This window comes from Lutra lutra, chromosome 9 (assembly GCF_902655055.1).
Source record: "Lutra lutra chromosome 9, mLutLut1.2, whole genome shotgun sequence".
NCBI classification, from domain to species: Eukaryota; Metazoa; Chordata; class Mammalia; order Carnivora; family Mustelidae; genus Lutra; species Lutra lutra.
Genome location: NC_062286.1, coordinates 117732632 through 117744722, shown reverse-complemented (window position 1 = coordinate 117744722; position 12091 = coordinate 117732632). Strand labels below are relative to the sequence as shown.

The 12091-nt window shown below is 51.7% G+C and overlaps 2 protein-coding genes across 3 annotated transcripts in view; one reads left to right on the top strand and one right to left on the bottom strand.

The window, feature by feature from the left end:
• The first annotated feature begins 1997 nt into the window (after nt 1–1997).
• On the top strand, nt 1998–7885 carry PDRG1 (p53 and DNA damage regulated 1). Its single transcript, XM_047746678.1, has 5 exons — nt 1998–2172; nt 3662–3737; nt 4258–4332; nt 6276–6356; nt 6966–7885. The coding sequence occupies exons 1-5, from the start codon at nt 2086–2088 to the stop codon at nt 7046–7048; spliced, it is 402 nt and encodes a 133-aa protein (XP_047602634.1). The 5' UTR covers nt 1998–2085; the 3' UTR covers nt 7049–7885.
• Nucleotides 7886–9949: 2064 nt separating this feature from the next.
• The window catches only part of TTLL9 (tubulin tyrosine ligase like 9), a 40794-nt gene continuing 38652 nt past the window's right edge, over nt 9950–12091 (bottom strand). For both annotated transcript variants that reach the window (XM_047747202.1, XM_047747203.1), the window contains one exon: nt 9950–10175. In XM_047747202.1, coding sequence (XP_047603158.1) covers nt 10099–10175 — 77 coding nt within the window. In that variant the 3' untranslated portion in view covers nt 9950–10098. The remainder of the gene's footprint in view (nt 10176–12091) is intronic.

The window sequence follows — 12091 nt, the reverse complement described above, 5'->3', positions numbered from 1 at the left end:
TTCTCTATCTTGTCCTGAACTGCTGTTTTCCATAGCATTTATCCACCTGACACATATCTACTTGTTCCTGTGTTTATCATCTGTCTCTCCTGCCAGACTGGAAGCTTTCTGAGGGCAAGGGCCATGTCTGGATTTTGCTCACGGCAGAGGTCCTCTAACAGGGTCTGGGCAGTCAATAAATATTTGTGAAATAAATGGTTCCAAACACAAATGAAACATATGACTTCCCTCCCCAACACTTTCAGTGGCCAGAAGTGCTCTCTAAGGGACAGTCACAGTCAATTTGGGAGCCTACTTTAACCCTTCCCCATCCAGGCTCATTTGGCAGGGGTCAAGGGTCAGCCTGCTCTAGCCCTCTTGGGGCCCCAATGTCTTCAGAAGAGACCTGGTCCCGGGGTCTAGGCCCTAGGGATGCCTGGTAAACCCTGTTTCTCCTTTGGCAAATCTTCCTCCTTCCTTCATAGGGCCTGTGCCTGCGTTTCTGAACCAGAAGGTGTTTACACAAAACATCTTGGGTTTGGCGACAAATTCACCCTCAGTGAGGAGTCCTTAATGAAGCTCCTTCTTCCCCCAGGCAGGGCAGCTTTAGAGAAAATTAGCTCTGTCTCTGGCACTTGAAGGAAGCCAAGGCCAGGCAAGGAGGAGTTCCTATTGGAGTTTCTGGGGCGACAATCTGGGGAAGAGGTTTTTTTGGTTTTCAGAGACAGCCGTGGTATAGAGACCAGAACCTAGACACACATTTGCTCCTGACTTTCTGTGTGACAAAGCATTGCCTTTCTCCTGGCCTCAGTTTACAGCTATGAAATGGGCAGTAATAACCCATCTCTACACAAATTGTGAAATTCAAACAAGACAAGGGATATAAAAGGGCTTGGTTGCGAGGCCGAATGAGAGCATAAAAAAGCTGGAATCAGGGAGGCAGGAGGTCAGAATTCTAGTCTCAGGTCTGCTGTTGACTTTGTAAGATCCTCACCTCCCTCTGGGCTTCAGCTTTTTCACATGTATAATGAAGGGTTTGGGCATGAAGATCTCTAGGGAGCCCTCTTGTTCTGAAGGACAGCCACATTCCACCTGCATTCCTTTTCTTGGAGTTCCTTCCAAATCCCATGGCCTACGCAGATTTGCTTTCTAGCACTTATGGAACTTCTTTTCTGAGCTGACGCTTCATCGCTCACTGCACATGGTTTTCCAGCCCCTTCTTTGGGTCTAGGTCAACTGCTCTGGACATTGGGCCCAAGACAGAGGTTTAACAAATACTGGTGAAGGCTGAATTTTATTTATTTATTTATTTTAAAGATTCTATTTATTTATTTCACAGAGAGAGAGGGAGAGATCACAAGTGGGCAGACAGAGAGAAAGGGGGAAGCAGGATCCCTGCTGAGCAGAGAGCCCGATATGGGGCTCTATACCAGGACCCTGAGATCATGACCTGAGCTGAAGGCAGAAGCTTAACCCACTGAGCCACTCGGGTGCCCCCAAAGTTGAATTTTAAAAATGATTCCTGCCTCCTTCTGATCCTGCAGAGAGACAATGAGGGGGATTTGTATCACTCCATTTTATAAATTGGAAACTGAAGGTGTCAGAGGTTAAATAGAAGTCACACTGATACACAGGCTTTCTCGGTGTTCCTTAGACAGGGGAAGAATGATTTGTATTATGCCAAAACACTTATCACTGCTTGCCATAGTATGTAACTACTTGTTTTGTCATGAACTGTCGTGTTTCCCACTCAGATGAAGTTACACGAGGGCAGGGACTATGTTTTATTCACTGCTGCACCCTCAGCACCTAAGACTGCCTGGCCCCTCGCAGGTGCTCAACAGAGGAAGGGAGGTAGGAAGCATAGGAGGCCGCTCTGTGGACTATCCCCTCTGAGCCTGCAGGGGCCGCTCCAATCTCACCCCCAAAGGTAGGCCCCGCCTCTCGCGTCCTGCGGACGCTTGCGAGTTGGAGCCTGCGCACCACAGTTCTTTTAATTGCGCTTGCGCGCCGGAAGCCTTGCCCAGGCGCGTGCGCAGCCGACGCCGCTCCCGAACAGAGTTTAAGCGGTGTAACGGCCGGCGTGAGTCAGAGTTGGCGGACCCCATGCTGTCACCAGAGGCGGAGCGGGTGCTGCGGTACCTGGTGGAGGTGGAAGAGCTCGCCGAGGAGGTGCTGGCGGACAAGCGGCAGGTAGGAGCCCCGTTCGTGGCTCTGGGGCCGGGGTTCGGCGGTTGGGGCCTGGCGGCGAGCGCCGTAGGCCGCGTGCGGGTTTCGGAATCCCAGTGGGCTGGTGGGGCTCATGGCGGTGACCACAGACGTGGGGCTGTGGGGAGGCAAGGTGGGCCAGACATCTGCTACGGCGCCGCGCTTCACGTATTTATTAGCACGTATTAAATGAGCGCCTGGTCGGTGCCGGGGATTCTGTCTCCATCGTTCCTCCCTCACTCTCCGTGCCCTCCGGATCCCGAGCCGCTATCTTTGTGTGGTTTACCTGAACACCTTTTTCAGAATGCAGTTCCCCCTCAGGCCCCATCCCACCGACCGTGGGTGCACTGCCTTCGCCAAGGCTCTCAGGAGAAGAGGAAGAGAAAAGAGACCGAAGTAGTCTTGAGATTGGGCAGGTGGGGACGCTTTGTACACCTGCATAGGAAGTCTGGGTCTTGTGCTAATTTAAGTGCTAAGTGTTTGGAGAGATTTATTGGGGGAAAGGAGAGTGATGTGACTGGATTTAGGCTGTGAAAGGATTCCTCTGGCTGCTGTGTGGAGCACAGAACGTAGGGGGGCAAGGGGCCTGTGAGGGGCCACTGCCAAAGTTCAGGCAAGGGATGGGTTTGGGCCAGGGAGGTGGTGATGAAGACAAATGAGTGGGTCAGAGGTATATTTTGGAGGCGGATTTAGTAGGCCTTGATGATGGTAAGTATGTGGGTTGAGGGAGTAGGAGGAGTGGAGAATGATTCATGACTCCTCATTTCCAGTTAGAATAATTGGATGATTGGTAGGGTATTTACTGAAAAGTGGAAGACTGGGATAAGTGCCCATTAAATTAAACACTGCATCAGGGTATGCGTGATGATAATAAAGTAGCGATTAAAATGTCTTAAGCACTTACTGTGTGTCAGGTTCTATGCTAGCTCATTTAGTTCCTGGCTCAGTAACCTGGGAGGTAGGTGCCATTCGTCTCTCCACTTCTCAGAAGGTGAAATTACACAGCTCACATTCAAAACTTGGTATTGCAGACGCTCCAGAGCCAACGCTCTCAAGAAACTGTACTGCCTCCTTACTTCCTTAGTAGCTTCTGTGATGCTAGGTCAGAAACAGCTGGAGGAGCTTGTCCAGGGGGAGGCTTTGACTCCCCTCCTGATTCTGAAATGCTCTAAAGCTTGAGCATTAGCTCTCCTGTGAATAATAATGAATTATCCCATTTAATCAGCAAATATTTCCCCAGCACTTCTCTGTGGGGAGAGTACCTGCACCCTGCACAGAGCATGGTCTTTAAAGACCTGGAAAGCGAATAGGGGAAGAAATACATTTACACATCAGTGTGCTTTAGGCGTCACATTGGAAGAAACCCAGGAATGATGCCTTGTCTCTGTTGGGTTTTAACAGCCCCTGGTCTGTTGGAAGGTGGCGGTTTGGGACAGGAGGGAGCTGAGTTCCCTCCTGCCCCTGTGCTTTGCAGATTGTGGACCTGGACACCAAAAGAAATCAGAACCGGGAGGGCCTACGGGCCTTGCAGAAGGATCTCAGCCTCTCTGGTAAGTCAAGGTTTTGTCACTATAGCCCTGGAGGTGTGTTGTTTTCCTTCCAAGGCTTTCAACTTGTCCCTAAGAGAGACCAAAAGCCACACATATGTGACACAGCTTGTGGAGATGAGGAAGAAAATGTTGCAGGTCTGACACTGGTCTGCTTGCTGTTCCTAAGACCCCAAGCAAATTACTGGTCTTTGCTGTTCCTGTTTCCTTTGCCTAGCTCACTCTTTCCTCAGATGTCTGCAGGGTTCATGCCTCGCTTTCTTCAGATCTCTGCCCAAATGTCACATAATCAGTGAGGCAATCCCTCTGACCCTGCTTTATTTTTCTCCAGAGTACTTAGCCTTATCAGGGTCTCACAAATTGTATCTTTGCTTATTTATTCCTTCTCCTCCACTATATCATAAGCCCGATGAGGGCAGAAACTTTGTCTCGTTCTGCTGTGTTCTCAGCATCTAAAGCAAAGCCTGGCAGAGAATAGGTGTTCAAAAATATTTGTTGACAGAGTGACCATTTGCCATTTCAGAAGATGTGATGGTTTGCTTCGGGAACATGTTTATCAAGATGCCTCATTCTCAAACGAAGGAAATGATTGAGAAAGGTAAGGCCTTCTGGGGATGCGTCAGGGACACGTCTCCCCTGCCAGCCTCGGTCTTAACCCAGAACTGAGTCAGGCTTTGGGCCATCTAATGAGAGGCAGCTGCATTACAGGGCTCAGACGGGTGTGGGTTTTAATCCCTGCTCTGCCAGTCTTATTTCCTCATCTCTGAAGGAGGGGATGCATCCCCAGAGCACAGATAAAACTCTGTGTACATAGCTTAGTGCTTGTTTATCAGTGAGGAACGAGCTGGGCCACAAATACAGAAAAACCCAATAAATGGAGGTTTGGGAAATCTGGTTCTGTTTTTCTCGTCAGTTGTTCACAGGTGGGCCGTCTAGGACGGGCACTGACACTCAGCAAGGTCACCCTCATGTATTCTTGGAGGGGCTGTGTCATCATCTCAGGCCTCATGTCCATAGGCCAGCCTGCAGGAATGGCAGAGGGCTTGCTTTCTCCATTTATGGCCTTGCCTTCTGTTTAGAAATATTGCTGTTCTCCTCAGACTTCTCACATCTCATTAGCGAGAACTGCGTCATGTGCCCCCCACCCCTGTAGCTGCAAGGGAGCCTGGCACAGTGCGCTTTTCTGTTTCACAGCCCTGCCGTAGAGACTGCACTGAAAATGGAGGTTTGGGGAGAGCGAGCCTCTAGGGTCTGCCACAGCCTGGGCACTCAGCATGTTACTCAAATCTTCACAACTGTGATCCTGGAGGCTCTTTGGAGAACCATCATAAAGGCAAAAGGTTAAGGTGCAGATGCGTCCTTGGCTGGAAAAAGGAAAGATTATGCATGTTTTCTCTTCCCCTACCCTTGAAAATATATGTGCCAAAGGACCAGCAAGGTGGCCTCTGTCCCTGAAGGCAGAATTTCTCTATCCTTGTTGAAATAAAATTTTAGCAAAGGAGACTGTATCAACTTAGAGAACTTGCCAGATTCCTATTGGAAAATACACACTACTATTACGGTTATAAAATTAAGAGTTGTCATTGCACTTGAGTGGTGGGGAGGCCACTCAGGCTGAGCTTTCAGAGGGGTCACTGGCCTGGGTTCAGGATTTGATCCTCAGCTGTCTGGGCCCACAAGTGTGGTCTTGGCACCATACCTAGAAGGGTTCTGGGACATTATCACCACTGGTTCTCGGGGGTTGATGGGAGCTCAACAAGCTCATAAGAGACCAGGGTTGCTCATTTACCATGAGCGCCAGAACCATTGCTCAGGCTAGAGGGCTTGGCTGCTCTGGTGTTCGCCCCATCAGAAAGAGCGAAAATCTGTGGGGAGGATAGACTAGCCAGCATGTCATCGTGAGCAGGTGGAGTCAGGTGACATTAGGCAGTTGCATCACCAAGCTTTGTAGCCTCTACTTCTCACAGTGCAGTTTGCATTCAGGCGCATCCATCTTGGCAAGATAATCTTTTCTGTTCACGGTGAATAGGTTAAGCCTGAGCATCAGGCTTGCCCATTGATTGTTTAGGTCACATGTTACCACGGTCATGTTGTTTAAAAACTGCTCACCTTGATGGACTTGGGTTTGTGAGATTCCTTAGCCACACATTTTCCAACCGTCTGGGATGGGCTGGGTCTAGGTTCTTCATTCTGGTCTCATGTTTCAGTATTCTGTAATTTCACAGTGGGTGGGGGACCTACTGTCCAGATGTTGCCTTCCCTACCCCCGAACAGCCAAAGGTACTTTGCATAATGAAAACAGGTCAGTGGACAGAGAGGTGGGTCCTTCCTGTCCTGGGCTCTCTTAGCTGTCTTGGGCAAATCACCTCCCTCCTCTAGCTCTTTAGTTCCTTCCTCAGTTGGTCTCTGAGGTCCCCTTCTTCCCAAATGCCAGGAGCCCTTGCTTTCAAGGAGGCTGGAGAAAAGCTGACATCCCCAGCTGCCTCTGGGTCAGTGTGTCTGTAGTATAACCCCATCCTCTGCCCACCTCATCTTTTTCAGATCAGGATCATCTGGATAAAGAAATAGAGAAACTCCGGAAACAACTTAAAGTGAAGGTTAACCGCCTCTTTGAGGCCCAAGGTATGGGCCTGGATGGAACTGGAAACCGGGAGGGGAGAGAACCGCCCACATGGACTTACAGAGCACGGGTGGGAAGCCTCTCCCAGGTGGGTGGGCGAGGGCCTGGGTGGCGCATGAGCCACCCGGAGGCTGTGGGCAGGGTGGTGGTCATAGCTGCCCAGAGATGGAATGGACAGAGGTTTGTGGGGTGTTACTCCTGTGTCAAGTTGTCTTCTGCCGTAAGAGGAACAGCCTCGGGTGTCTTACGTTCTATCCTAGGGCATGGTACAGGAACCAGAACAGCTCTGACTGAGGGGACTCAGAGGGCCTCAGGTCAGATGGTCAAGGTCAGAGCTGAACTTCTGGGTGACCCTAACCTCTGCAGACCGGTCGCAGGTGTGGCAGCAATCAGTAGGTTTGTGAGCAGCAGTCGTGACTCTGCAGGTTCTTGGGGACTGTGTGCTTTGTCCAATACACTGCAGAACTCGAGGCCCTTCCTGTTAGACCCTAAGGCTAAGTGTTTGGCAGCATGGATGCCGCAAAAACCCCTTCCTGGGCCTGACTCCAGGGCCAGCAGGAGGAAGGACAACAGGAGGCCCGACTTGCTGATGGATTGTTTTCTCCCCTTAGGCAAACCAGAGTTGAAGGGTTTTAACCTGAACCCCCTCAACCAGGATGAACTTAAAGCTCTCAAGATCATTTTAAAAGGATGAAGCTTAAGAACCGTGATGGGGGACCTATGACAGCATCTCCCCCTGTGGTCATGGAGGACCCGGGACTCTCCAGCTTCATAACCTGCAAGGACATGATCTACACTGCTAGGAGATTGGTGTCAGGAATCTGAGCGTGAGAAACCTCTGTCTGTGGGGATTGTGACTTTGTGACGGCAGGAGGGAGCCCTCGGCCTGCCAGTGTCTGCTGGGTCCCACCATTGGAGCTGGATGGACACAAGACCCATTGATGGGCCTTGGCAGCCACCAGCGGTGGGCGGGGGCAGTGCCCGTGGGGGTGAGAATGACCGCAGCAGGCACTTCTAACAAGGGCCTGCTGTTCAGATGGGCCCCCAGCAGCAGCAGGGAGCATCATTCCTGCATTCCTTTCAGGAACAGAGGCATTTTCAAGCAGCATGTAGTGGAATTAGAGTAAAGCGGGAAGCTCACAGGTGGTTTCTGAATGAAGGACAGAATCTCGGTGCTTCATAGGTCACCGCAGCCATCTGTGGGGCAGACACGCCATTCCCCACCACGGCCTCCGCTGTGGCCCTTTTTTCCTGCCTGCCCTTGGGATGGAGCCCAGAGCGGGTGCTGCATAGCAGACTCGGCACCTGCTGTTGAGTCAGAAAGTCCTTGCAGAGTCCTGCGCTGGGGGTGGGGGAGGGAGCTGCCTCTTCACATCTCTCCGCCGCCTCTGAAGGCAGGCCCTGGGCTGGACTGCTCAGAGTTCCTGCCTGCCCTCCGTGCTCTCTGATCCTGGGGTCAGTGTGCTGTGAGGGCAGCACTGTGTCTTTCATGTTCATTGAGGGCTTAATAAACGTTTCCTAAGGGAATGAACGGTAGCTCTGTTCTTTACCTCATCTTGTCCTTAATTGAGGGCACATTGCCTTGAGGACATCACCTACGAAGGGACAGTGGCTCCTGTTGGGAAATGATGGCAGGACTCGATAGGCAGTAACAACAGTAATGGCCTCACCTGGTCCCCTCGCCCCACTTGGCTCCAGCCCATAATGGTTCAGGAACATAGGCTGGTATGGCCAGATCTTAATGTTTTATTTTTGTTGTTGTTTTCAAGAGGAGCTAGAAATTTGGATTTTTAAGTTGAATTTTGTCTTTCAAATATTGCTAATGCAGAGATTTTCAGAGACTTGGGTGTTGGCCAAACAATACACCTTACATAAGCCAAATTTGGCCCATACCTGATTCTGCATCTTGAGTTTAAGTAGAATAGCATGTGCTTTCCCTAAAGTGGGGAGATGGAATCGGAAGCTAGATGTCTGTCCATAGTAGACTAGTTAAAGGAATGGATAGCTTCAGATAGTGGAATACGGTACACTCATCAAGAATGAGGAAGCTCGGGGTGCCTGGGTGGCTCAGTGGGTTAAGCCGCTGCCTTCGGCTCAGGTCATGATCTCAGGGTCCTGGGATCGAACCCCGCATCGGGCTCTCGGCTTGGCAGGGAGCCTGCTTCCTCCTCTCTCTCTGCCTGCCTCTCTCCCTGCTTGTGATCTCTCTCTGTCAAATAAATAAATAAAATCTTTAAAAAAAAAGAATGAGGAAGCTCTCTAAGCACTCCCTGGGAGTAAGTTCCCAGATGTAGTAAGCGAGAAAAGCAAGTGAACAGAGGGGTCTAATCCAATCATCTGTGTGCACACACTGCCTCATGGTGTCCCGTGCCCCCCGACCTGTCCCAAAGACAGAAGCTGCAGGGTTGGAGCACAAGGGTGAAAGACAAGGACACATGGACATGGCTGTTGCAGTCCCTGGCCCAGGATTCCTATCTGAACGTTAACGCCTGCCTGTCTAGCAGGGTGGTGGCTAGGCCAAAGGAGAGCCAATCGGATTGGCTGTCCTGGAAATGAGGAGCCTGTGTCTGGGGCTGTCTGGTCTTGCCTCTGACACGAGGATGCAAGGAAGTCCCCACGCTCTGGAGGCAGGAGGCCCAGAGTGGCTTGGCTTCTGGCCTTCCCAAGGCTAGATGGTTCACTTCTGGGGTTTGCCAGTATTTTTCCTTCCAAACACCCAGCCCTTCCCTAGGCAGTCAGAATCTGCTATTTGCAACCCAAGAGCTGTCACGCAGCAGCAGGGAGAGTTGCAACAGGTGCTACCTGGGTCCCATAGGTAGGTCCCCCATGGAGCGGTTCGCCCACAGCCTGCCCTGTGGCAATCTCTTTTAAACCAAGAGGAGGCTTAGGAATGGGGAATATGGAGAAAATGCAGAACTTTTGACTTTTCGCCCAACTCCCTACGCCATCTCCTTTCCTGCCAAGCCAAGGCTTTCGGGTTTAAAATGCTCAGCTCCCAGGAAGACTCAGAAGGCACCTACACCACCCAGCTGACTCAGATGAGTGCACCTTTGCAAAGACACTTGCTAAGCAGCCCTGCCTTCCCGATCCTTACCTTGTCCATCTGAGAAATGGGGATGTTCTGGTCCACTGGTTTTCAGATGGTTGGGGGAGCTCCATGAGTTCCCTGACACACCAGGTCAGGGTGTTGAAAGGAGACAAAGATGTACTTAAGAATCAGCCCTTCCCCAGAGCCCAGTAAATACAATCTAGTAACTGCTTGCAAGTCAGCCTTAAGACCAGTTCCCTAGCCCCTGAATCCTTCCTCCCGAGGGATCATTTTAATCTTTGAGACATCAAAGGGTCAAATCCGGGAGGACTTGGCTTCAGCCAATAGCATCCCCTGAGCCGGGGCCCAGTGTGCAGTGACTCCAAGTAAGTAAGGCCTGTGCTCATTTATTAGATGTGGTCTCTCTGGGGTAGTAGGGCTTGCCGCAGCTGTTCTCACTGGGCCCGATAGCCATGCCAATCCCACAAGGTTAAAACACATCCAGTCCCAGGGATTAGCTGTCTCTGGGTGCAGAGGTGCCCAGGGTGGGGACCCAGAGAAGCAGAGAGCAGGCAGTAGCCTGGGCAGTCTGCAAAGCTGCCGCCAGGCCAGAGGGAGGGAGGTAAGTGCTTGGAGGTGCCACTGTGCTGGGAATGGGTGGGGAGGAGACTGTGGGGGAGCACCTCCTGGTCGGGTTGCTGTCCCTGCAGCCAGGACTAACTGGAGGCTTTCTTCTGGTTCTGAAGGGAGCGGAACAGCTGCCTCAGCTGGTTATTCCGGTCATTGACGCAGCCTAGAAGAGAATCGGAGTGTTGGCTGGGATGGCCTTGGTACTGGATTTGGTAGTGGAGGTATGGGCGTGGGGGGGCTGGATGGGGCCTGTGCTCCCCCTACCTGGAGGGAGGGAGGAAGGGCCTACAGGAGCCGTGCAGCCCTGGATGGCCTATGGTTTGTTTGCGTACTGCCTCCACTCCGTGGCCCTTGAGCAGGTCATTGACCCGCCTCCAGCTTAGTTTTCTCATCCGTAACCCAGGACACCTGCTTTCAGGAGTGGATATAAGGCTCACCAAAAGCAAAATGTAACATTCACTTCAGCTAACTTTGACCCAGGTGCTGAATGTGGATTCATATGTTCTGCCTTCACAGGAATGATATATAAAAGAGAAACTGAGGTTCAGGAAAGTTAAATGTGCTCCAAATCACACCAAAAGTAGCAGAACTGAAAATTGAACCCAGGGTCTGTAGCACCAGAGGCCAAGCTCTTAACCAGAGCTCCACACGACCTGTCCTCTTGGCTGCACTTGCTGGAAACGCATGCAAGCTGGCACAGTGCCTGGTCCCTACCAGGTGAGGTGCTACCTTCATCCCCTTCCCCAGCCCATAGGACAGGCACAAGCGGTTAGAGATCAACTTTCCCCATGAGCAGCCCCTATGCTCCTGGAAGCGTGTCCCAGGTGGTCCCCGCTTGAGAGGCCAACACAAGCTTCTGAGATGCCTCCTCTCCCAGCACATTGATGGTGTCACCCACTTCGTGCTTGTCCTCGCGGTGGGTCCACGAGACAGCTCCATGGTCATTTAGTTGTGCCAGGCCCTTGGTTGGTGCTCACCAATGCTGGCTGAGTGGCTAGATGGCTGTGGCCACCACTACACTGACCTGGAAGTGCCTGCCATCTTTCTGAGCAGCCCTGCGCCCCATCCCTGCCTTCTAGGCACTGACTGGCCATCAAAGCTTCAACCAGTGGGGACCTGCTATATGTGTCCCCAGGGTTTGCCAAAGTGTGTTCCACAGAACCCTAGCTTTAATTGCTTCTTTCATAACTCCCAAAGCTTCGTGTCCAGTGCAAACCTGGTTTTGGAGTTCTAGACTCATCTCTGAGTTGCCTGCTGATCTTTTCACCCAAAAACCCCTCAACTCTTCCCTAACTCACTTCGTCCATGCTCTTCCCACCCCAACCAGCTCGTCTTGTACTCACTACCCTCCATCCAGACACTCGACTGGAGGCTGGGGAATTACTTAAGAGACTTCTAAAGCAGTGGCTGTCAACCGAGGCTGCACTTTAGAGTCACCTGGGACCTATAAAGAAGACTTATGGCCTGACCAATGTACCTTTACCTTCAGCGGGCATTAGTATTTTTGAAAGCTCCTGCAGGTGTCCTCCGGCAGCCAAGATGGAGAGAACCATGGTTCTCTCCATCTTGGCCACTCAGACCCGGTCCAGAGACCAGCAGCATTCATATCTGAGGCAGGTGGCTGGCAAAGATGGGCTACAACAAGCCCTTCCGTTCCTCTCTGCACGTGTCTCTGCAAAAGGGGCTTTGTGGCTCCTCTGTTTGAAGGTGGGAGCTACTTCCCGGCCCTGTGAATCTGGGGTGAAGCAGCTTTGACGGGTGGATGGCGGCAGAATGACACTATACTGCGGGACTTCCGAGCCTAGGCCTCAAGAGGCTTCCCTAGGACTTCTCTCACCTTCTCGGAACCCTGAGACTACCGTGTGGGGCCGGACTGCTGGAGGACGAGTGGCCTCCTGGAAAGAGAGGCCCAGCGGATGGCCAGTCTCAACCACCACACGAGGCTATTCTAAGCTACTGGCTCTCAGTGAATCTGCCAGGCGCCTGCAGCCCTCTGAGTAACCCCAGGCAAGACCTGAAGGATCAGCAAATAAGACAGCGATTGCTTTAAGCCTCTGGGTTTGGGAAGAGTTGGTTTGT

Excerpts from the sequence above, each read along its gene's own strand:
- PDRG1 (XM_047746678.1), top strand. The coding sequence starts at position 2,086 with ATGCTGTCACCAGAGGCGGAGCGGGTGCTGCGGTACCTGGTGGAGGTG. Across the intron at positions 2,173-3,661 it reads TGCTGGCGGACAAGCGGCAG|ATTGTGGACCTGGACACCAA; the intron begins GTAGGAGCCCCG and ends TGTGCTTTGCAG. Across the intron at positions 4,333-6,275 it reads GAAGGAAATGATTGAGAAAG|ATCAGGATCATCTGGATAAA; the intron begins GTAAGGCCTTCT and ends CATCTTTTTCAG.